We start from the raw sequence: 21,568 nt of genomic DNA on the forward strand, positions 1-21,568 counted from the left end.
TTTCCTTATTCTAAAGTCTAAAAACTAAATTAAAAGGATGATTTTATGAACATGAGAAGGAGAGTAGAGAGACTTTCTTTCCAAAAGATCCTGTAATGTTTTCCTCTGTAAGTAGCTTTAATTCACTGAACTGACAGTAAAACGTTGCAGATCCCTGTTATAGTGTAAAACAAGGCTAATTTGTTGCTTGCGTGTTAAAAACGTGATTTCCTTTCCTGGAATAATTAAGAAATGTGATCAGTTTTCATTGTGAGAACATTTCTTATTAAAGAACTGAATATTAAATGGAGCATCCCTCATTCTTCATGACTGAACTCCTTTTCGTTGAAAGGTGAAGCATTGAGAGACCAAACCCTCTGCAGTCGCTCTGCAGTCGCCCTGCAGTCGCTCTGCAGTCGCTCTGCAGTCGCTCTGCAGTCGCTCTGCAGTCTCTGCAGTCGCTCTGCAGTCTCTGCAGTCGCTCTTCAGGCTCTGCAGTCGCTCTGCAGTCTCTGCAGTCTCTCTGCAGTCGCTCTGCAGTCTCTGCAGTCGCTCTGCAGTCTCTGCAGTCGCTCTTCAGGCTCTGCAGTCGCTCTGCAGTCTCTGCAGTCGCTCTTCAGGCTCTGCAGTCGCTCTGCAGTCGCTCTGCAGTCTCTGCAGTCGCTCTGCAGTCTCTGCAGTCGCTCTGCAGTCTCTGCAGTCGCTCTGCAGTCTCTGCAGTCGCTCTGCAGTCGCTCTGTGTTACCTTCAAAAAGCCTTTAAAGCAGACACTTGTGAAATTTAAAATCCTTCCTTCCTTCCATTTTATGGCTGAATTAAAGGCATCTGATGCTTTTTTCTTCCACCACCAAAGTGAGCAGAAAGTGATCGTCGCCCTGATAATGAGCTGACTGACCTTCTGTTTGACCAAACTGCTTTAATTGTTTCCAGGTCACTTGCTTGCATTTCCACCAGTAGTTAGCTGGATCTCTGTTGTTCTTTGGTTAAATTAGTCAAAGCTCAATTTGGAATAAATGATTGTGTTTCAGGGACAGTACAAACATCATTAAAGGAGCTTTTTATGTGTGGAAACAACCAATAAAAGATTACTTGTGGCAGTTCTTTTCTCCCTGTTAAGAACCACAGAACTGTGACTGCATGTAAACGTTCTTCATTTTTCCATTCATTACTATTCAGCAGTAAATGTTCTTGGTGCTGAAAGAATTTGTACAACTAAATTTGTCGTTTTATCCTCGAACTGTGAAATATGGAAGCCTGTTTCAGCCACTCTGTTAAAAAAATAAAATAAATCATCTCATTATAATGAGATATATATATATATATATATATATATATATATATATATATATATATATATATATATACTTTTTTTAAACAGAGTGGTGGAAACGGGCTTCCATAGTGAAAAGCTGTTTTACCAAATTTTTGTCAAATCTTTAGTGGCTGATGAAAATAGACCTCAGTCATTTATGCAATTATTCTGCTTGTGAATGAAATTTAAACCATGATGTTAGCAATGAAAGCAGTCAGAGAACATTTCATGAATTTGTAACTTTTTGTGTATAAAGATTTACAAAAAATAATCCCCCTTTAATCCCAATCTGGGACAAATCAGCAACCCAGATCTAACGAGGGAAAATGTGCCGCCATCTGCCATTTCTCACATCAGTCCATTTGCTCACATTTTGTGATCTGGAGCTTCATGATCAAACTCAGAAAAACATGAATATCTGCATGAGTAAATATGTTCCTCTTGCCAAGACAACCCAAAGGAAGAACTGGTCCAACATGGACGGTTAATATCTGAAGCCAGCAGTGGATCTGCTGACTCAGTTGGAGCAAAGTGGACAAAACTTAAAACACAAATGAGGTTTTCTGGAAAATAGAGAAATTTGTCAGTTTTAGAGCTGAATGAGTTTCACACTGGATTAACTGGACTGCTGCAATATCTATAAATTAACTTTTGCTGGAATCTTCATCAACCTTGAGGTAAATTATAGCCCAGATCATCTTTGATTCCTGGATGAGGATCTTTCCACACCCAGTTATTAAATCCAGCCTCAGGATGGTTTCAGGAAAACGGGTTCTCCGTGTTCCCCGCTGGTTGAGGTTTTGGATCGTTCCTTCTTTCCCCTGCTGCTCGCTGTGACTGATGACCTTCAGGGCACCAGGCCAAACCCAAAGCTGGCCCGGCCGCCGTGTTGACTTCTGGTCAGAGCAGACGTCTGACAAGTGGTACCACCCAGTCGGAGCGCGGTACCCTCCGGCCCAGTGACCGTCAGTAGGAGGTCCAGTCGCTCCCTGCCTCGACCCGCATAAATCTCTTCAGATGAGGTTGGATAATTTTTCCTCTGCATCTAAAAATATCAATTTTCAGGGTTTCTGCAGTTTCCATTCATTATGAATGGAATTTAAAACTTGTCACAACAGAAACGTACAAAAGAAAATTTCATATTATAAAAGAATGAACAACTACTGAGGAATCAATGATATTCTTTGGGGACTCAACTATAGTCTAACTGATGTACACACAACTGGGTTTAATTAATTAATTAGCTTAAATTTAGAAAATGCACATCTGTTTGAGTTATAAGTAGACTGAGTCCCACACATGAGGATAAATAAGGTTATCGAGGATGTTGATGAGGATAAATGATGAGGTTTGCTGGTGCAGTTTGTGGTGTGGAGTCACAGCAGGAACAAACGAAACGATTTCACTCCAACATTCAGGTTTCAGATGGAAAATCTCCTAAAACTTCTTGAGACCAAATGTGAGTTCAGAGTAAACCTGAACTCACAGGTGTACTCTGAGTTCAGAGTAAACTGTGAGTTCAGAGTAAACTCTGAGTTCAGAGTAAACTGTGAGTTCAGAGTAAACCTGAACTCACAGTTTACTCTGAGTTCAGAGTAAACCTCCTCACAGCTTCCTTAAGGTCGTTGACTCTCCTGGAGCATCACTGTCCTTCAGGAGCTTCTTCTCCAGGACCAACCATGAGGGCTGCACTTCCTTCCCCTCGTCCCCGTCCTCCTCCAGCCAGTCACTGCTAAATCCTCCTCTAAGCAAATGAAACCTTCTTTTAGCCTAAACATGATCAAATCCAGCTGTTTTCTTTACAAACAGCACAGAAATCTTGTTTTTTTGTATTCATTTAAAGCACAACACGTGAAAAGTGATTTTCTTTGTTTTCACCTCCAGAAGTTCCTGTTTCTTCCACTCAAACTCGAAGTTTATCCCCAAAATGGATTTCTGGCACGATTGAAATAACACCTGCAATTTACTTTTGTAAGTAGCATTTATCCTCAACTTTTGCAGGCTTGAAAATGGTCCTTTTTCCCTCCTTTGGGCCCAAAGTTAACTACTATGGGTTGTAAAATTTGACACGTGAAAGCCTGGGTCAAATAAAACATGCACAGGTTACCAAAGTCAGTGGAAACAAATCTGATGGGACACATTCAAATATGGCAGCAATGATTCTTTTATTAGCTAAAACTATTTTTAGTGGTTAGCATGAAAGTCATATTTAATTTCATTCATCATGTCTGTGCAGTTCTGGATGTGAGAACTTTGCAAAGCTTGTTAAACTGCTAACATTAATAAAAACGTTTGAGTGCTCAGTTTGTCACAATCTGTTTTTCTCTGTATTTATTTCGAGTTTCTGTCTCTGAGTCTCTCTGTTGTCCCGTCTCCTCTTGATTGTTCCCAGGTGTGTCTCCTTCCCTGATTTAATGTCCTCTGTGTCTCAGTGTCCCAGTCCGTTGTCTGCTGTATAGCCTGAGCTGCCAGTGCTGAACCTTGACAGGTTTTTGGACAGTTTGGATTATTGTACCGTTTGGTCATCATTAAATCATCATTATTTTCACCTGGTTCCTTCATGACACAGTTACTGCTGAGGGCCGTTTAACGCTGTCCTGATGATGATGATGATGATGATGATGATGATGATGATGATGATGATGATGATGATGATGATGATGATGATGATGATGATGATGATGATGATTCCTCTCTCTCTCTGTCTGTATAATATAACTTACCCACTGATGAAAGTGTAATCAGTGCAACTCATTTTCTCTGTCATAATATTAGGACATATAATCTGAACAAAGAATCATTTTTGATTTACTTTAGCAGCTATAATGTACAAATCTACAATTAGATAATAGGAAGATCACCTGTTGTCATTATAAACATCTGAAGAAACCATTTTAAGGAAAAGAAAAGAGTTTCCTGTCTTGCTGCATTTGGTTCTTATGTTAAAGGTAAAAAGTTATTTTAAGAATGTGTAGAAATCCCTGGGGAGAAGCTGAGAGGCTGCAGTTACCTTAATAACTATAAAATCTAAAATAACGTTTCTGGTGATGCAGAACATGTGACTTTGCCTCTCAGCGTGTCTGAATCCATCATGCAGTGGAGCAGGTAAGAACAAACTCTCCCGTCTTCCTGTTGGGTCTGCATGTGTGAGTCCAACACACACAGCTGGCAGGATGCCACATAACTTCACGCCAAACATCTTCTCTTTCTTGGAAAGTAACCCGCCACTGCTACACAGAAATACATGGACGTAACAAATGAAAGCAGAAACACATGAGGAAGAGACAAATACCAACTGGGGGTTTTCCTGTAACTGCAAATTAAGTTAGCTATAGCTCCCAGACAACGACACATTAAAAACAAATCAACATTTCCACCATGGTCCATATTTACTCTCCCACAGTACTAAGTTATTTACTCCACTGCAAACAACTTCCTTCCACACAAAATACCAGGAATGAATATGGAGCTTATTTTTCTTTGGTTTGCAAATATGTGCAGATAATAAACTGTAAGAGCCGAAACTACTCATTAAAACTATAGTTTCTGCTGTGCAATAATGTTTTATTGCATATGAGGCCCAGTTGTGTCAGGTTTGTGATTGTAGAAATCAACTCTCTGGGGTGTAATTCACTCACCAAGTTGCGTTGAAGAAGGCTGCCCCCTACAGGTTCTTAAAGGTCATTGAATCTGAAGTCAGTCAGTGTATAGTTCAACCTGAGATGATCTTGGAGAAGAAGTTTTTATGTTTGGTTTGAGAACTGACAGAAATGCTTTTAGCCTAGCATAAATCTGATCAGCGTAATCCCAGAACCACAGAGAGAAAAGTAAGATGAATACACAGATGACTTCAGGAGCCACAACCACATCCTCCATCATCCATCCAACCAGATGTGATGTCAGCTGTTCCCAGCAGCGCTGCAGCTGCAGAGCTACGTTTTTACTTTTCCTCCAAAGGATTGGGGGAGAGACGTTTAGCTAATAACATGTAAAATAAATGTGTGTTTTACTGCTAACACAGGATTAGGATTTATTGCCATCATAGCGTTAATAATCCCAGAGTGTCTGGCGGTGTAAACACATCTGGCTCCAACGGAAGCGATGCGGTTCGTTCATCTGTTTTCTGCGTTTCAAAAACACTTTGAAGGAGAGAAAATCAAAGCAAAGACTCATAAGCTCACAACATGTGGAACATCCACCCAGATCCATGAAACGTGTGGCAAACGTATCCTGCATGGGGACACGCCTCACACCTGCACGGCTAATGGTCCATTCTCACACTTTTACTCAATATGATTTATAAGAACGAGAGAAGACTCATGCAGCATTTGTTGAAACATAAAAGAGAGTCTGTGGGCCTGAACTGAAGGCAACTAGACTCTGTTTTCCCTCTTGTTTCTTGAAGATATTTCACTTCTCAGCCAATGCTCTCCCTCTGCTCTCATCATAGACATCATAACCTATGATCATAAGAAAATAAGCTTTTTGGGTGAAACATGAAATGTTTTCAAGTCATAAAAAGTCTCGTTTCCTTTCATTTAGCCATCTGCTTCAACATAGCATGTTAAATAATTGACTTCTATAACAGGTAGCAATTGAACGGTCTCCTGGTTTACAAAGAAAAATATGCAGCAAAGATGATTTTCTCTTTGTGTCATTTTAAAATTCATCCTCTACTGCCCTCATCTGGGTTATCTTGGTATTACAACTGCACGCAGAAAAGAAACAAACATCCATCTGTTTTCACACCCAGACAAAGAAAATCAGATGATGCTTTGAATTTTGATTCCTGGTCAGGAGTGATGCTACAATCAGAAAATAATCATCAGTAACTTTTTATGGCGTATTAATTTTGTCCATGTCAGGTTATATCAGTGAACATTTTGTTCACTAGGGGTGCCAACAATTCTGCCCAGGTGTGTTTATCCATTTCAGTACCACATCCTGAAATTATGCCATGTCAAGTAGAATGCCTAAATGAGCAGGGGCGTCTCCAGAAAGTTTCCAAAGGAGTCGGTGCCCAGATGGGCCCCCTGACAGCACATCACATCCAAAACCTGCCGCAGACTTCCTGAAGTTTTACCATGTTGTCCTCAACTTTATGGCGCAGAGCCCAGCAGTGTGTGGGAGGCTCGTTCTAAAGGACAAGAATTAGTCATGAGCCCAAATAAATCAATAAATCACTGACCTCAAAAGCCAATTACATGACAGGAAATCAATACGTCTCTGTATCCAGATGTGGTGAAGACGGCTGGCTGAAGTTCAAAAAGAACATCAGGATGAAGACTCCAATGGCTGTGGAGATAAATATGATGAGTTTGAATTCTAACATAGCAATATATTTATCAGATATATTCAAAAACAAAAAGAACACATTCACAAATACATTCACATACTGACCTGCTGTTCTTACTAACCTGGAAAATCTGGCTCCCAAAAGATCATTAAACATTTTAAATCCATGTGGATATTAGTTTTTATCCAGTTATTAATCACCAGATCTATATGTGAGCCGTTCTTTGGTCACATTTTGCCCTTTTTGACGTAAAACTTTGGGTTGTTTAGCTAAACATTGATCCTCTCTCCTGTTCCCTTTTCATTTTGTTAAAACAGCTGCTTTCTACTCCACATTTGAATGTTAACATTGTTAAAAATCTAAATGATAAAAAAATTTTCACAAAAAAAAATGTTAATTAGGACAATTCAATTAAATGTTGCAAAAAAAGATTAGCTGTAGCTATCAACATGTACCAATTTCTTTTTGGCCTTATTTATTTATTTTTTCTGTTTTATTTTATTTTATTTTTTATTTATTCTTGTATGTTGACTTTCTGTGCTCTTGAAGGTACCTTTTAAATAATAATATTATTAAAAATAATCATCATTATTAATATCATTGCGATCATATTTAATGAATTACGTCCGGATGAACCTCGTTTGTCAGAGTAAAACATCAATCATTGTCTACCTAATATACACAATGTGTTTCACTTTTCAGTAATATTGTCATTTATTAAATTTCTCTGTAAATATTGGTTGCCTCACGTTTATGTAAATAAACTTTACAGATTCTCGGCGGTAAACAGAACCTGACGGAGCGCATTCTGTCTCCTGTAAACAGTCTCGGTTATTTCCTCATGCTTCCGAAAGAAAAGACAAAAACCGTAGTGTTTAAGGTTTTCCTCCACAACACGTGTCTTCAGAACTTTAACTTCCGTGTTGGCGTTGCCAAGGTAACAGCGGATGACGAAGCCCCTCCCTCCCCCACGCGCTTAGTCACTAAGACAGGGCAGTGAAATTCCTTCAGTCTCGGAGCTGCGACATCACCTGTCTGCAGTGAACGCCTCACAGCCTCGGTCCAGCTGTCTGCTCGGCGGTGAGACGTTTAATTTCACTTCTTCTGAGCGCCAAACTTTGTTTTCCAGCCGGCTGGGGGAACTTTAACGTTTTTAGGTGAAGCGAAACACCTTGGCGTCTGAGAGAAGTTACAAGGAAGTGCGTTTCACACACTTTAAGTTTATTTGAGAGCGTGAGTGAGGTTGCGTTTGTTAGAGGAAGTTTCTAAATAACAGGGAGGAAGAGCTTGTTTTATCTTATTGGAACAGGTTTACTGGTTTATTTCTGTCTGTTGCTCGTTTCCTTTAAGAAAACGTGCGCTCATTTATTGCAGCTTTTCGATGTTAGTTACTTCTATTATATATACAGCTGATTCTGTAACTCTTCCTTTCTGCTGCCGAAGTTCGGTCTGATATTGAAGGAGCTGTACGTTTATTGATTTGGTGATTTCTGTTTTCTAAAATGCATTTCTTTTTCTCAGATGGATTAATTCCTACAGGACGATGTGGAGATGAGGCGGAGAAAGTTTCAGGTGAGTTGAGAAAACAAGCAGCTCAGGTGTGTCTGATTAAACACCTGCTTCCATGTAACCCTGACGCAGTTTGAGACAAAAACTTGAATTTATTTTCATGAGATTTCATGATCCGGTGGGTGATTACTGTTCACATGTAGGTAATTCATCACAGCGGCTTTTGCAGATCGTGTTGTTTTGTGGTTTGGACCGAGAGGTTTCGCAGAGCCTGGCTGTGGTTGGGACTCAGTTTGTGACTGCGGTCCGGACCTTTGCGCTGCTAACTGCTGCAGGTCTAACAGCTGTTGCATGTCGAGACCTACAGCTGATAAGGTCTGCATGCAAAGCACACATTGCTCCTGAAATGAAACAGCAGCATGACGGCCAGGCTAAAGTCAGAGGGGAAAAACATTTTCACGTTCATTCAAACAGAAATCCTGGACATCAACTACATTTTAGTTGCCAGTCAGAAAATATGGATCCTGATGTAAGCAGTCCTTGTTTTCCACTCCACCAATTTCAGCAAACTTAACCAAAAATTAAAGTTAACTTTTCTGCTATGGCTGGTAAATATGATTAATATTTTTCAGTCTTCTGGTCTGACTGGAAATCCAATAAGTTGGTTTTAAGTTTAGGTATCTTAACGCTTAGATTTTCACACTATTCCTCTGATTAATTTTTTTTTTATTACCGATTTAGTGACATGGTTTAATACATTTATCTAGAGCCTTTTATTATGTTGTCCTTACCTTCTTTTTTTTTAGGTTTGAAAAATTCCCATTTCCAGTGAATGCATCGTGAACGGAGGTAAAAAGTCCTCCATCATAACCGTTTAAACTCGGTTCCCTTATATCTGTCTTGATCACTCTGACTTGTCGTTTCCTCATGAGGCTCCTCATGCTTGCAAAATATTTTGGTTCAACTTCAAAACAAATTCAAAAAAGTCAAATATCTTAAAAAATACGTGAACTGTTTATCTTTTAGTCAAATCTGGTGGAATACATTTACATTGTGGAATATGAAAGATGCTCCAGTGTGGATTGGGATTAGAGTTTGGAGGAACTGGATTTAAATTCCAAATTAACTGAAATTCAACCTGATTTAAATTTTTTTAAATTGGATTATTTGTCTAATTCCTAAAGCAAATTTTCTGCTGTCAGTCTCTCTACATGTATGTTTTTTTTGTCTTCTTGTTCATCATCTCTATATTAATATGGATCATCACTCATAAATTAATCAAGAATACTGAAGAAGTGCAAGTGGGAGGCAGTCTTCCAAACCAGTGCTCCCAGTCTGAGTTACATCAGCCAGTCAATAAAGCAAAAGTTTACCTGTCAGAAGTCATTAGTCTCAGTGGGGAACATCGTCGAAGAGAATACAAGGAGCAAAGGTCACTACAGGTGACTTCCTGTGTGCTTTCTGACCGAACGCCTGCTGTGGTCAATTAGGAAAAATTGGCAACGCAGTCAGCAAATCTCAAAAGTAATAAAAAATTAAAACCAGGAGAGAAAGATCTGTTCTAAAGAATCACTTTCTGAAGCTCAAGGTGCACAGAGAGGTCTGTGATGTAGGATGTTAACAGCTGAGACTCTACTGGCCATTTGGCACAAAATGGAGTTACAAAAAATTAAAGACTTTTTGATAGATTTTTTACACTAGGATGAGTTTGGGGTTTTCTTTAATCAAAAATTGGTGAATTTCACAAAATGGGAATTTTGTGAGAATTGGTCTCACAACTCTGCACCACAAGAGTCGTGAGAAAAATTTAAATGATTGAGAAAAATCAATCATTTGGTGAAAAAGCCAAAGATGACAGACAGGAAGTGGTAGAATGATGATGATGATGCGTTTAGGAAAGTTCTGGAATATTAACAGTTTTGTGAACCTCAGCAGTGAAAACTCAGCTCTTGACACATGGTGGGTGTCGGCTAACACACATTAGCTTCTGCTAAATACTGTGTTGTATGGCACTCGGTGTTGGCAGAGCTAATGTTTGATTAGCGCATCAGGCTAGCAGTGTCCACTGCTGCTTGTAAGCATTTGATGGCTAAATTCACCTGCACGCCACACTTTTCAGGGTTTTTTTCTTTTATTTTTAACTTTAAGGATTTTAAACGCTGTTGTTGTTGTTCATGGTAACGGTATGCAGTGTACTATTACAAGGTTTTTATTTTTAGGTTTCTGGTTTTGCCTTGCATTGTGTTTTTAAAAGATTGTGAATGTTTGTGCAGAACTCTATTTTTGTGATTGAATAAATTCCTCCTGTTGTATTTCCTGGACCAGAGGTTGTAACTAAAGACCCTCCTTCTGTGTTCCTCATAGGTTTCATCTACTAATTAAAGAGGTGGTTGCTAAGAGATGACAATCGGTGACATTGCTGAAAGCCTCGGTTCCACAGCAGCCTGAAGCTGCGCTTCCTGCAGCCCTCTGTCTGCAGCCGGCTCACAGAAAACACTCGCTGACACCATGGCAGCTTTCACTTCGCCCTGTCCTGACATCAGCGCGGCCCGGACAACGCTCCAAGCACGAGGAGGCAGCGGCCAAACGAGTGCAGAGGAGGACGACTCGAGGAGGAGCCGGAGTTCAGATGTGGGACAGAACACTATCCTGGAGAAAACTCACGAGTTCTTCCAGATGTGCGACACGGAGAACAAGGGATTCATCACCCGCCGGGACATGCAGGTGAGTTTGGAGATTACACCCAAATTCTTGTTGCTCTTTATTCTTAAATAAATGGATACATTTGATTAACTGTAACCAGATAAAACCTGATTGTTTAAAAGTTTGAATTTCACTTTAGGACATAAGAGCAGAAGAGATTTGAAAGGAAATTTGTAATTAAATGAAACTGGAAAAACTCCTGATTTGTTTAGTGTTGCTGTTTTCGTAGAACCTTTTCATCCCTCAGAATAAAGAATCATTTATGGCTTTGTTGTCCCACCATTGAACAGAATGCAGGGTCGGCCAGAGCGCTCATTACTGATACCAAACAGGAGCGTGATGTTACTGTGCAGCTCACTCAAAGCAACACAAAAGAGACGGAGGCTCTTTGTCACACAGCCTCTCCACCTGCATTATTGTGCAGATTCTCTGGTCCATCAGATGCTTTGATGAGCCACTTCAATGATCTGCTGCTGTGGATCATAAATACTCAGGAGGAGCTTTGATCTGCTGTGTTTGGTGATGATCTGATAATTAGGGGCAATTCTGCTAAATGCAGTTCAACCAAACTGTTATTAGATGCTGTTTAAATGATTTATACTTTATTTGTGAAATGTTAAACAAATCTTTCTGTCACAGATAAGCTGAGTAAATATACAGAGCTGTTTTTAAGAGATGAAGGGGAAATGGCCGTCCAGCCTGGCTCTTTGTGGAAAACTAATTACTACCTAAAGCAAATGAGCGGCTGTGGTTCTCATCATCTGTCTGTAACGGCTGTAACGTTTTTCACATCTTTGTGGAGGAATTATGATTCAGTCTAAAGTAGCTCAACTGGTTTAATTCGGCAATGTGGCCAAGTTTGACTGTTGGTTTAATTCTGATTCTGAACGTCTAGTTTCAGATGGATACCCACCTTCTAAAAAGTTGGACTTTTGTTCCATCAGTCTACAGATATTTATTTTTGTAAATCTGAGATGAACTCCCATGAAAGCCATTTCTGCTTGTTTTGGTTTTTTTATTTATTTATTTCTTTTTTTATATCATGACCTCTGACCCTAACTGTGGCAGGGAGGCCTGCAGAGTTTTAAGCTGCGTTTCATTTACCTTATTTGAGTTAACGGCGTTCCGGTTAACATGGGGAGAATTCCCAGCAGGAACGTTCTCTGGTCTGGACCAAAAGAAGCAAACGGAGGTTTTAATTTGCTCAGAGTTGCAGACGCTGCATGCAACGTTGTTTAAACACTCTTACATGTGTGTCTTGTAAAGTAAACAGATTCCTACCACAGTTGATCAAAGTAGCGGCCATATTGACACTGTAATTCACCATTATGAAATAATAATAATAAAACTGTACTTTATGAATGGAAAGTCTGACTTCAGGGTTTTTTGTTTTTGTTCCCTTGACTGGGAATCCAGAGTTTAATTTCCGTCTCCGAATGAAACCGCTGTCGGATGTTATGGACCTTCTGGATGAGTTGTTGGAGTAGTTCTGCTGGGTTGGCTTCTTCTGGAACGTTCTCCACTGTTCCGTGTTCTCCGTGTTTTTTCTCAGCTTCTCTGGACGGGTGACCGTTTGGATCCGGACGGGGTGACCGTTTGGATCCGGACGGGGTGACCGTTTGGATCCGGACGGGGTGACCGTTTGGATCCGGACGGGGTGACCGTTTGGATCCGGACGGGGTGACCGTTTGGATCCGGACGGGGTGACCGTTTGGTGACCGTTTCCACCCTGATGTCAGATTTTCTCATGTGTTCCTGAACTTCTTCACATCAGAACCTGATGTTCTTCTTGGTGAACATTTATCCTACTTCATGTTGTCAGACAAGTTCTCCTAAATTGTTTTCCTTACTCTGCAGGTCCGACACGATTTTGGTCTTAGTTACATTACACTCCAAAATTATGGTGGGTGAATTTGATCCAACAAGAAGGTTAGTTAGGAAAACTCTGATCTGTTTGTGGGCTGTTGATGGTTTGATTATCTGAAACATTTAGGATAAAAACTAAAGCAGAGGAATCGGAGGCTTTGTCTTGGCTCCATGTAGTTTGTTTGCAGTTGAATCAGTTTGTTGGTTCTGACCAGGATCTCCAGCTGGACGGCTTCACTGGTCTGCTGTTTGTGAAAGTGACGTGTCTCCAACTCTCCAGAACAGCTGGTTGTTCAAAGCCTGGATCTGTTGGCTCACAGGAGATTCACATTATGTCTTCCTCTCAACCTGATGGTTTAAAATAAGCTGCAAATGTCAAAGATTTTCCTCCACATAAATGGTTTTTAATTTACAAATTCATTTTGTAGCAACAGTTTAAAATGTTTTTTTTTTTGTTTTTGTCTGATTCTCTTCAGCTGGTCTGGTTGGTCACATTTAACCTGGTTAACACAATCTGGTTTACTGAGATGAGAGGATGAAAATGAGCGTCTTTCTCCTTTACTAATAGTTGCTGCTCCACATAAAACACTCGCATGCCAGTTGTTATAGTTACAGTGACATTAGTGTCCTTGGATTTTGTTAACCTGATGGTTTTTTGTGTTTTCTGACAGAGGCTGAATGGTGAGCTTCCTCTGAGTTCAGACGAGCTGGAGAACGTTTTCGATTCGCTCGATTCTGATGGAAACGGATTCCTCACGCTGGAAGAGTTCTCCTCTGGTTTCAGTAAGTTTCCAAAACTAAACATGACTCCAACCTGCATCTGACCTGCTTGTGGTTTATGACCTCTATTTTATGTTTTTGTAGGTGCGTTTTTGTTTGGCCGTAGGATTTCTGTCGATGACATCATGACTGAGAAGAACCTGAGTAAAAGCATGCCGGAGGTTCTGTACCAGTCCTGGTGGAAGGAGGGTCCAGACGCGGCTGAGGATGACGAGGAAAAGCACTTTGCGATGCTCATGGAGAGCCTGGGGGCCGGCAGCCTCCTGGAACAGTGAGTTCAGGTTCAGGTCTGAAGTTTCCACTCAGCGTTTTCTGTGCTGCCTGTCAGACGGTCCTAAAGAGCAGGAGACCTGCAGAAAATGAACGAGCTTTAAAAAAACTTCATCTAAATTCAATCATTTTAAAACTTAGAAAACATTTTTTCATGGCTTTTTTTTTTCCCCCCCATCTACCCTTTCTATGTCCAACTAAAAGATTGAATCTTTTGTAAGATGTAGTTCATCTCTTAAGATCTGGATGCTGCTTTTAAGGAACTTATTGACTCTGCAGCATGATGGGAGCAGGGTCGACATTTTTGATCATTTCAGTTTGTGCAGCACAGGCTGATCTTCATTTGGTTGGACATTAAATGAAGCTTAGTGGATTTTTGTGACATTCCTAATAAAATTGTTACTCTGTTCAGAGAATCCCACAAAAACATTTTCGATTAAAGTATTTTAAATTCAAATTAGACCAAAGTTTTCAGCTTGGTGTTATTGGATGCAACCAAACTGGAATTTCTCACAATTTAGTGTATTTTACCTTTTTATTAAAATTTTAGTCTGACTTTGATGTTTTTGTCTTTCAATAAGTTTATTTACTGCAATAATGAAATGCATTTTTTCAAACACTTGAATAGGTTTTCAATTTGTTTCTAGTTCACCCATTTTTTCCCCATTTCAAGAAAACAAAACTTAAGAATCCAATGTTTAGTTTTTTTTTTAAACTAATTTCCGAGACAATTACAAAACTAAAATCTTTTTTCCCCTCTTCGTTTTTGTGACAAACATTTTCATTTGGTTCTTCAGAAACAGCCAAAGCCTCATCCTGTTCATCTTCCTTTAGAGGGAGTCTGAAGCTGATTCATGGCCTAGTCAAAGTACAGACGCGAGTTTGACTAAAAATCAGTGGAGTAAAAATGTCTGAACTCTGTCGTCAGCCCTGCAGAAGTGCGCAGCCTGTGGGTCCAGCTGCGCCGCGATGAGCCTCAACTTCTGTCAAACTTTGAGCATTTCCTGGCCAGAGTGACGGCGCAGATCAGAGACGCCAACCAGGAGAAGAGAGACATGGAAAGTGCCCTCAAAAGGTCCGAGACGCCATCAACCTCACCAAAAAGTCATAGTTTCTGTCACATGTTTAAAAAACCCACAAATTTTACTTTAACTACAAGCTCATTTTCTTATGTTGCATATTAATGAATTTGATCCGTTTAGGAAAACAGCAACACATGACGATGAGATCCAGCACCTGTATGAAGAAATGGAGCAGCAGATAAAAAATGAAAAAGACAAAATACTTCTGCAGGTAGAAACTGGACAATTATTTTCCTGAACTTTTTGTATTTGGTCAAGGTTTTGTTATTTCCATTAAATTTCTTTTTAAAAACTGCTGCAGGACTACGATCGATATCTGTCCCGAAGTAAAGCCCTGGAGCTGCAGCTGTCCAGCAAGGAGAAGGAGCTGGAGCAGCTCTTCCAGAAACAGAGACGGGTCGGTGAAACATTCAGACTGCAGATCAGAACCTTTCATTCATAAGAGAAAATCTAACCACAAACTGTTGAGCAGGAAGAATCAGTCGCAGGATAACATGAAGAAATAAAAACAGAATGATGACATTCAGCATCTCAACACTGATTGAAATGGTTGCATCTGAGCCCATAAACATAAATAAATTTTATTCTCCAGTTTTTAGTAAAACTATATTTACTGGAGCTAAATTCCTAAAACGGCTCCTTTAATTCACATTTCAATAGTTTCATCAACGCAAAACAGAAATTCTGACGGAAAAGGAGTAAATTGAGATTCTGCATGCAATAATTTTTTGCATTGAAAGATGAGAAGAGCAAATTCATATTAAAAATATCTTTAATTTTAAAAGTTGAACCATTTTCTGTCCAGTTGGAGTGTCAGTGTCAGGAACTCCACAGTGAACAACATGAGACCAAAGTGGAAAACGCGAAGCTGAAGCAGACGAACGAGGATTTGGCCCGAGAGCTGGAGCTGGTCAGTCAGGAGCTGACGCTGGCGCAGGAGCAGCTGGGTCTGCTGCAGGAGCAATCAGCACGACTTCACGAGGAGAAGGAGATGTGAGCAAACATTAACGTCTGGCTGCTTTTAACATTACTTGGTAGAACCTTGTTTCTACTTTTATTTTTTGCTTTCTGTACTCTGGCTCATATTTGAATTTGAAGGAAAACTACAGAACAAACGGACTATTTTTGAACACAGGGAGATCTACAGACTTAGTGAAGGACTGCAGCGAGAGCGAGCCAGTCTTCACAAACAGCTGGACCTTTTGAGGTTTGACTCCATGAATCACTTTTTAACTGTTTCTGATCGTATGCATGTTGACACTAGTGGTGGGACTCGGTTTAAAATTTTTAATCTAGTTAATTGCAGCGTCTGTAATTATGTTTTATGACAAAATAAGTAACATTTTCAATTTAGAAGCCCTATTTGCAGCTAACTTGTTAAATAGAAATATGAACTCAACAACAAATATATTTCTAGTTCTTAATCAGATATTCAGATTCTTCCATCATCAGATTGGAGCAAAAATGTTTCTCTGTTCATCTTTCCAGAATTTCTCTGATTCATGGAGCTTCTTTAGAAATGTGCACTGCGGACGCTACGCCGTGGCGTTAGCTGCTACATGTTTAGCATTGAGATGCTATGCTAGGCTACCATAGCTTCTCTAATGGGTGAACTCATTTTAACACAACAGTCTTTTCCATCGTCCAGTCAGATGGGTTTGAAGCAGAGATGAACCTTCATCCTCCATCTGTTGCTGGTGCTTCAGATTTATGTTCATACCAAAAACTAATAAAAAAAAAGTTAGTTAAATGCCTTAATTTATCAATGTACTTCATCTAAATTAACTCGTGTTCTTAACAGGGCCAGGACTTGAGCATGAAAGTCTCGTCACGTTTATGAAGTTTGTGTCGCTTTTGATTTGCCTCAGTTTTATAAGGATTATATGAATTGGGACAGAGTTCAACACTGGATGTCAAACTCTTCATCCAGACTGAATCTGTTCCTTTTGTCATTTTAAAGATCTTCCAAACATCTAGAGAACGAATTTCCAATATTCTAAACCTAAACTTGGTTACAGGTAAATGGTGGGTGACTTTTCACCAGAGTCTGCATAGTCCTAGTTATTACTGAAATGTTTGAATATATTTTGTATCCATTTTTCAGAAGTACTGCATATATAAAACATCTGGGTTGCAAATGCACTTAATTTCAATATTAACTGATATTTTCCAACATATTAAGCATTCAGTGGAGAGCCAGCTTCATTTTGTGCTACTGTTTCACATGTGCAGAAAAACAATCGTGATTTTACCTTCTGCAGCAGGAAGACTTACTGAAATAAAAGAAACGTTGAATGAAGAGATGAAATGCTCTTTATGCTTTCTGCATGTAAAACCAAGAGCTTTATTTATTCTGCTTTTCAGTCACAACATGTGATTGGTCTGGAGACATGAGTGGGCCCCTGAATGAGCCCAGGTTGTAGGTGATGTTTGAGGTGATCAGTAATGTAAAAAGGTGGCGACACATTTCTACCTTTAAGCATTAACCCCTAAAACAGCCGTTAGTTTTCATCTGTCTCTTTTTCAGAGAAATGAACAAAAATTTGCGGGATGAAAGAGACATGTCCTTTCAGGTGTGTTGTGTTCAGAGATTCTCTGCATGCATTTTCTGTTTTTCAAATCTTTTATTCCAGAATCATGTATTAAAATTGAAAAGCAAATTTCACTTTGCAGAAACCGAAAGGAACCAAGAAAAGCTTGAAGCACCAATCTTTTATAGACGGAGTGAAGCAAGCAAACACAGATGTGTTTAAAAGGTAAACCTGACAGAAGTGAAGCTAACGCTCTGGGTTAGCCGCAGCAGCAGCTTCATGTTTGGTGTTTCTGCAGTGAGGATGAGGATGAGGAGGAGCCGACCTCCCCCGCCCTGAGGCAGAACCTTAACGGCTTCTACCAGCCGTCCTGCCCAGCTGAAGCAAGGAGTCGTTTCCAGAGGATTATCTCCATAGAAGAAGACCACCTCCCCTATTTACTGAACACCAGCCTGGCTCAGAACGCACTGCAGAACTGTGCTGAACTGGAGACTCAGTTGGATGATGAAGACGGAGTGGATGTGATGAGGGAACCTCACCGCAGGTCATCGCCGATCCCTGAGCAGCAGTCTGAGGAACGGCAGATCCCGTCATCTCCAAGAGGCCAGCCGGTTGGCAAGGAAACCACCATCAATGTAAGCGTCGCCACATGTAGCTAAGCTGGATTAAGGTAAACCAGCAGGTTTACTGGGCCCAACGTTTCCTTTAATGGTTCCCAGGAGGAAAGTGTTCTCTCGGCTCCTGATCGCCTCTTCAAGGTCATCCTGGTGGGAAACTCCAGCGTGGGAAAAACCTCGCTCCTCCAAAGATTCTGTGACGACCGCTTCCACCCGGGAACCTGCGCCACTGTCGGTACGCAGCGTCAACACTTTTCACTTCCTGTCAGTCAATGAAAACTAAAACAGGAAAGTCGTTTGTTCGTCTGAACTGATGTTGGTTATGACTCAATGAGAACCCGGCCACACCCCTCGGTGTCTCTTGACTCCGCCCTCTGTGGTATTGGTGGAGTTATGATTTCACGTGAGGGTTATGCTTCAAATAACTTCTGATGTCATTCTGTTTTATGAAATTAGATGTTAGACCAAAAATGTGGCTTGCAGAAAATTGATTGAAATTCTGAGGTTCTGCTTCAGTTTTTCTTTCCTTTTTCCCTCATTAATTGTTAAAAGTAATGCACACAATTCAATGAAAACATTTCTGTCATCTCTGGTTCAGTTTGGACAGCAGTGGCTCATCTGGTGTCTTGGGAGCCATTTTTAATATTTCAGTGAATCACAAAATGGTCATATTGCACTGAAATAAGGAAGATGAACATTACAATGAATTCTATCACTTTTTAACTTGTGTGTGTGTGTGTGTGTGTGTGTGTGTGTATACAGGCATAGACTACAGTGTGAAGACAATAACTGTGGACAACAGCCAGGTGGCGCTGCAGTTGTGGGATACAGCAGGACAGGAAAGGTGAGCTCCATTAGGAAAGTGTGGAAATTTAGAGAAGTTCTGATCTCTTGGATGGAAGTTCTCAGCTTTCTTTGGGTTTTTATGCAGCTTAAAGCACCGTGATGATAGGAGGAAGTGACCAAAAGTCCACTTATAGTCCACTTCCTGTTCCTCCTGCAGGTATCGCAGCATCACCAAGCAGTTCTTTCGCAAAGCTGATGGTGTGATTGTGATGTATGATGTAACTGCTGAGCAGAGTTTCACTGCAGTCAGACAGTGGCTGACGAGCATCAAGGTAACGGATCCACAGAGTAAAAGTCTGTTTTCTTGAGAAATGACTCTAATATGAACCAGTCCTGTAAAACCAGCTACCTGTTCCAGGCTCATTACCTCTACTGCTTTTCAGGAGGGCACCGGTGGGGAAATACCCATCATGCTCTTAGGAAACAAAACGGACAAAGAGGCAGAGAGGGAAGTTCAGAAGGAAGTGGGCGAAAGGCTCGCCAAGGTCTTAATTTTAAATAATTCCTACAAGTATTAAGTTTTTATTTGACGTCAGAATCAGGGTTATACTTGGAAATGCATTTTATCTGCTCTACTGCCTTTTATGTAATCCTATTTTCCTGTTTGGTTGAAGGACTGCCAGATGACCTTCTTTGAATGCAGTGCGTGTTCTGGAGCCAACGTGGCCGAGTCCATGGTGCATCTAGCCAGGTCAGCAGTTTGTGCAAAAATAAAACTCCTTCTTAAATATGACAATGTTTTCAAAATTTGCCACAGAGTTCAGCTGGTGGCGCATTAGCAGAAGTGTACCACCTCTGAATGCTTTCATGTTTTTGTAAAAGATTTGTTTTGACTATTTGTAGTATTTTACTTTTTTTTTTTTTTTTTTTTTTTTTTGAGTAAATTCTGATTTGTAATTACTGGTTTTATTTCTAATATTACAATCAGGCTCTCAAACTCAAATTATTTAACTTTCATAAAACTTTATGTAATGCAGAAATATCATCTTGAACCGTTGGAGTAGATGTGAAAACGTGGTGGTCCTGAAATCACAGGTTTGATTTCAGGTGAAACCGTCTGAGTGCCTGTTGGAACTGATCATCTTTTATTTTAGAATCCTGAAGGAACAAGAAGACCAGCAGAAGGAGAAAACGGTCCAGCTGATCAGCAGCCCCTCGAAGAGGAGATCCTGCTGCTAAAACAGAAAACACTCAACACAACGTAGCACTACCCTTTAACCAAGTTACTAAATGTCCTAGTTAAATCACATGGGCCAGTGAGAACACAGAGTAAATAGAGGCTGAATAAATTAAGTACCATTATGATGTTGTGGGTTAAATGTACAACTAGCTGGAATATTTAGTACATTTGTTTTAGTTGTATATTCACCCTAACTTGAATAGTCCAATTATCTGTTCTACATATTTATTTCCCTTATGAAGAGCATGTTGATATAGATCAACATGAGATGTACTAAATGTGTCTCACTTCCTCTATATCATGTTTAAAATGATGCATAACAGCAAAGCACCATAATTTAAGTAAGTTTGCATGAAACTTTATACCTTTAAAACTTTGGTTGTTTGAGTTTTAGCTGATCCAAGTTCAGTGAAGTTTCTCCATGTCTGGTTTGTGACTTTTCTTCATCAGTGCACAGAAATACTTTAATTGCACATGTTTTTGTTCCAGGTTTAACATATTTAATGTCTCCTTTACTGATTGTTGTTGATGGGTAGAAATTTACTTTTGATCAAAAATTACAGTTTAGAATATTTAATTTATTTCGTTGTAACTTTTAAGAACAGATTGGATCGATTATAGATGCCAAGTGTTTTATGAAAATGTTCTGTAATTTGTATGTTTAAAATTTTGTCTAAACTTTATTTTTGTCATTAATGTTTCACTACTTCAAGAGTTGTTAATTTAATGTATATATGAAAATGTTAATGAAGATGTTTGTGAAATTAATCGGTGGACTGCGGCTCACTATGTCATAAAACAAACTAGATTTACGTTACAAAGTGAATAAGTTTATTCCAGCGTCGGGTCACATGACAAAATCCAAAACATAAATGGCAAAAGTTCAGTTGACAAACCAGGTTATTGGTATAACCCAAAAAACAGCAAATTAGGACTCAAACTGTTTCTTTTCATGCCAGTTTTCCCATATGAATCACTTCATATAGTTCACCATAATCCTTCCCTGATCCATTTAGCATGTTAACCTTTTTAAAATATAAACACTTTTTAAAAGCTGTAATTTGACAGATTATTTAATTTCTGTAGCAGAGCCTGGATAAAACAGGGAGGCTTCAGTTTCCCATCACCTGGGCAAGAAAACACCTGGAAAACGTCTTCCTGGCTTCTCAAGGTGATGGCGTCCTGGGTGAAGAGCCACGTAACCCATAAAAAAAACTCACTGTCTGACATCTGGTTGACCAAGCAACAACTTTCCTCTTTCAAATAATTTAGATCAACCGATTAATTAAATGAAAAAGCTTGTTGAAATCTTGGCAATGACCTTAAGAGCTGAGGTGAAATGCAGATTAGGATTTGTGAAATACTACAAATGGTTTAGATTTTTTCTTTTTTCCTTTTTTTTGTTGCATCGCGTCAAAATATTGGTTGTTTTAACTGAAGCTAATTCTAAACAAGGAAATAAAATCAAATCAAAGTTTAAGGTTTGGATTAATGTGACGAGGCATTTACACCAGGATAAATGAGTACTGAGCATGTTTTATTTCTTATGGGGTTACTAACATGGAATTTGAACCAGATGTTTGTAGCAACACCTGTA

At 39.7% G+C, this 21,568-nt stretch overlaps 1 protein-coding gene across 4 annotated transcripts; it reads left to right on the forward strand.

Moving 5' to 3' along the window:
* The first annotated feature begins 7,578 nt into the window (after positions 1–7,578).
* cracr2aa (calcium release activated channel regulator 2Aa) lies at positions 7,579–21,451 on the forward strand. Of its 4 annotated transcripts, none has more exons than XM_044124493.1 (19): positions 7,579–7,667; positions 8,109–8,159; positions 10,461–10,820; positions 13,337–13,448; positions 13,530–13,716; positions 14,644–14,790; positions 14,918–15,008; positions 15,099–15,194; positions 15,603–15,790; positions 15,933–16,004; positions 17,325–17,370; positions 17,471–17,553; positions 17,627–17,963; positions 18,048–18,180; positions 18,708–18,789; positions 18,949–19,063; positions 19,175–19,276; positions 19,406–19,482; positions 19,886–21,451. In XM_044124493.1, the coding sequence occupies exons 3-19, from the start codon at positions 10,605–10,607 to the stop codon at positions 19,968–19,970; spliced, it is 2,169 nt and encodes a 722-aa protein (XP_043980428.1). In that variant the 5' UTR covers positions 7,579–7,667; positions 8,109–8,159; positions 10,461–10,604; the 3' UTR covers positions 19,971–21,451. The 4 variants fall into 4 exon arrangements, with proteins under 4 accessions (XP_043980428.1, XP_043980432.1, XP_043980429.1 ...); XM_044124497.1 differs by having other exon boundaries at positions 17,633–17,963; XM_044124494.1 differs by having other exon boundaries at positions 7,619–7,786.
* Positions 21,452–21,568: the final 117 nt, after the last annotated feature.

The sequence above is a fragment of the Gambusia affinis genome, linkage group LG08, assembly GCF_019740435.1.
Source record: "Gambusia affinis linkage group LG08, SWU_Gaff_1.0, whole genome shotgun sequence".
NCBI classification, from domain to species: Eukaryota; Metazoa; Chordata; class Actinopteri; order Cyprinodontiformes; family Poeciliidae; genus Gambusia; species Gambusia affinis.

What these genes read in the sequence shown, in the direction of transcription:
- cracr2aa (XM_044124493.1), top strand. Translation starts at nt 10,605, where the DNA reads ATGGCAGCTTTCACTTCGCCCTGTCCTGACATCAGCGCGGCCCGGACA. An exon ending in AGAGTTCTCCTCTGGTTTCA is followed by an intron (nt 13,449 to 13,529) that starts GTAAGTTTCCAA and finishes ATGTTTTTGTAG; the next exon opens with GTGCGTTTTTGTTTGGCCGT. An exon ending in GCCGGCAGCCTCCTGGAACA is followed by an intron (nt 13,717 to 14,643) that starts GTGAGTTCAGGT and finishes CTCTGTCGTCAG; the next exon opens with CCCTGCAGAAGTGCGCAGCC.